Below are 2806 nucleotides of genomic sequence, written 5' to 3'. Positions count from 1 at the left end.
CCACCCCTCCGCGGGGATTCCGGGAGGCTTCGTGTTCTGGGCACCGGTGATGGAGGCTGGCTCAGCACCACCGGGCTCACCCTCCTGTAAGTCAGAGTTCCCCAGCGCCAGAGGGATGCAGGCCAAGAATCAAAAAGCGAACATTGGAATAAACGCAGCTGAGGAAAGGAGGGACTAAAAAGGCAGATTCCCCAGTATGCCCCGTGGTTTCCCCCCTTTTGACACATTTACTCACCACGAGGATTAAAAAAAAAAAATTTTTTTTTTCACAGTATGAAAACTTTCAGAGACACAATAAAGTTTTAGGTAAACCAAGCAAACGTCCCAGGAGGGCCTTCTGATTTTGCCCAGCTTTTCTGAACTGCCTGATAGTCATAGTTTTCCCTCTGTGATCCATAGCAGTCAGGGATGATTAAGTTAGGACCCCTGCTTGGAGAAGTTTCTATTCTAGTTAAAGAGAGAAGACTAATAAAACTTTTCCTTTCCCCTCAGCCACCCCACACACACCCAGTTTGCACCTTACAAGGTATATTCACATTCTTGATACTGTTAAAATCATAAATTCAAAGCTGAAGGGAAATTTAGAGATTAAGAGAGGTTAAGCAGAACAATTACTTGGCATATACTGGGCCACTTCCTAACCATCTGCCCATGGTAGACATTGCTAATCGATCACTCCTTCATGATCTAACTCTCACTTACTGGATACCCTCCATGTTCCACTCCTAGGAGTACAGCAGGAAACCAGACGGACTTGTTTGCTACCCTTATGGACCTTCAAGGGGAAGACAGACATTAAATAAATACACGCCTGAAGAGTGTTTTAAAAGGAGGAATATGGGGGCAGACAAGGGCATCGCACACCTGGAGGGAACCAGGATGTGGAGCAGGGTCAGGAAAGGCCCCCTTGAGGAAGTGATGTTTAAGCTGAAATCTAGATGACAAGGAAACTGAGTCTTCATGAGGGTGAAAAAGGAAACATTACATGCTAGAGGGCAGACCAGCATGAGTTCAGGGCATGTTTCAGGGTTAAATGAGGGGGCATGAATGATAAATGGGGGTAGGTGTCCAGAGGGATAGAACTTGATCCAACTAGTCCTTGGATAAGAATCGGTTGATAGGAGGAGAGGGTTGGGACAGCCTGAGCTGAGGTCACATTTATTGTTTATCCTCCCTCTTCTTAGGAATTATTCTCTCACCTGCTGCCATTTTTTAAAGCTATATTTTAAAAACATTTTTAATGTAAAAACTTTTAATTTCGTTGTTGGTTTAGCCACTTTTATTCAAGCATTATTTGCAGCATTGGAAAACTGTAAATTATTGACTACCTACTATGGGGGTGGCAATTCTCATGACTTCTCACATCCTTTTTGTGAGATAAATATTACCTTCCCCATTTTACAGATGGAAAAAAAAAGGCTTGGGAGGACTAGAAATACTTGCTAAAGTTGGTCATCAAGTAGGCAACTGAACTAGGATTTGAGCAGCTGCAATTTCCACAACTCTGTCACTGTCATAAAACCTCCAAATGGCTTGCTCTAAAGCAGTCAAGTAAAACTTGGGAAGCAACCAAAGACGGTTGCCTGAGGAGTCGGAAATACTAGAGGGATATGCGGTGGGGGAGGAGGGGGGAAGTGTCCGCAGAGATGCTGCAGGTGAGTGTACACCTAGGCAGGGGATCGCGCGGCAGAAGCAGAGCGGCGGCTGGTGGTGCGGAGGATGGCGAGGCGTGAGAGGTGACTGAGGGCATCCCTCGACTGCTCCAGGACTGAGTACGGGGAGGTGCCCCGCTCTAACCTCTTCCCGGCCCGGCCCGGTTAATCATTTCCTGACCCTCCTTCCTCCTCTCTCCCAGCCCGCAGGATTGCCACATCAACCTCCCCCCTCCCCGCCTCCTGGCCTGTTGCTCCTTCGCCGGGTTTTACAAGGAGCCCCAACTTTGAGGCATTTTCTAACAGCCCGGGACGCCCTCAAGGCCGTTTCCCGGAGAGGTCGCAGGCTCGCTTGGGTGTAGCGCTTGCCCTAGCGGCCTCTTGAGGCTTGCCCTATGCTCTTTTTTTGGACTGAGAGGTCGGAGAGGCGGGATCCAATCCCGGCGCGGATTAACTAATTAAAGGCTCGGTTTCCCCTGCGGTAAAAAGGGAGGATGGTAACAGCAGCTGGCGGGGTGGTGCGCGGTTGAAATGAGGTATTGTGTGTTAAGTGCCTGGCTAGGAGACAGCAGTGGGTGTTTAACAAACGTTAGATCCCTTCCCTTTTTATCACCTCATCACCGGGACCGCCCGCTCAGCAAACCTAGGTTACAGCTATCTCGCTTAAACTTAAACTGGACGTTGAGATCTGAATGTCCGATCATATGCTCGAGGTAATGCCAATAGTGATTCATAGTGACAGGGTTTGAACCCCGGTTCACGATCGCCCCCGCCATCTCGCACCTAAGTGGCTGGCTAAGGCCACATGTCTAGAACCTAGTCCAGAACTAGAACTTGGTCAGTATGGTACCTGCCGCAGGGAGCAGACCAGTACTGCTCTGGGACCCATGCAGCCCGCTGGGCCACCGGGGGCCAGGCCTTTAACCTCTCTGAGTCTGAGCCACAGTGTGTAAAGTGGGGGCTCTCTGTCTGCCCGTGTGGTTTTTATTTTCTTCTTCACACTTTCTTTCGTGACCAGATTTTCTACCCCGGGGTAGTCAGACCATCTCATTACGCTGGATCAGTGTTTTCTGACTGCGAGGGCTCGCCCAGGGCGGGGAAAAAGCAGCGGACCGGCCCAGTGTGCCCCGGCTTGGCGCCCCACCCTTCTCGGG

At 49.9% G+C, this 2806-nt stretch overlaps 1 protein-coding gene across 1 annotated transcript in view; it reads right to left on the bottom strand.

Annotated features, from left to right (window-relative positions):
* Nucleotides 1-2428, bottom strand: part of CA12 (carbonic anhydrase XII) — a 205591-nt gene extending 203163 nt beyond the window's left edge. Inside the window, exon 1 of the mRNA XM_010840242.1 lies at nucleotides 2305-2428. Coding sequence (XP_010838544.1) covers nucleotides 2305-2428 — 124 coding nt within the window. The remainder of the gene's footprint in view (nucleotides 1-2304) is intronic.
* Nucleotides 2429-2806: the final 378 nt, after the last annotated feature.

This window comes from Bison bison, unplaced genomic scaffold (assembly GCF_000754665.1).
Source record: "Bison bison bison isolate TAMUID 2011002044 unplaced genomic scaffold, Bison_UMD1.0 scf7180017864142, whole genome shotgun sequence".
Lineage (NCBI taxonomy): Eukaryota > Metazoa > Chordata > Mammalia > Artiodactyla > Bovidae > Bison > Bison bison.
Note: the sequence above shows the minus strand (reverse complement) of the source record. Positions and strands in the feature narration are given on the sequence as shown.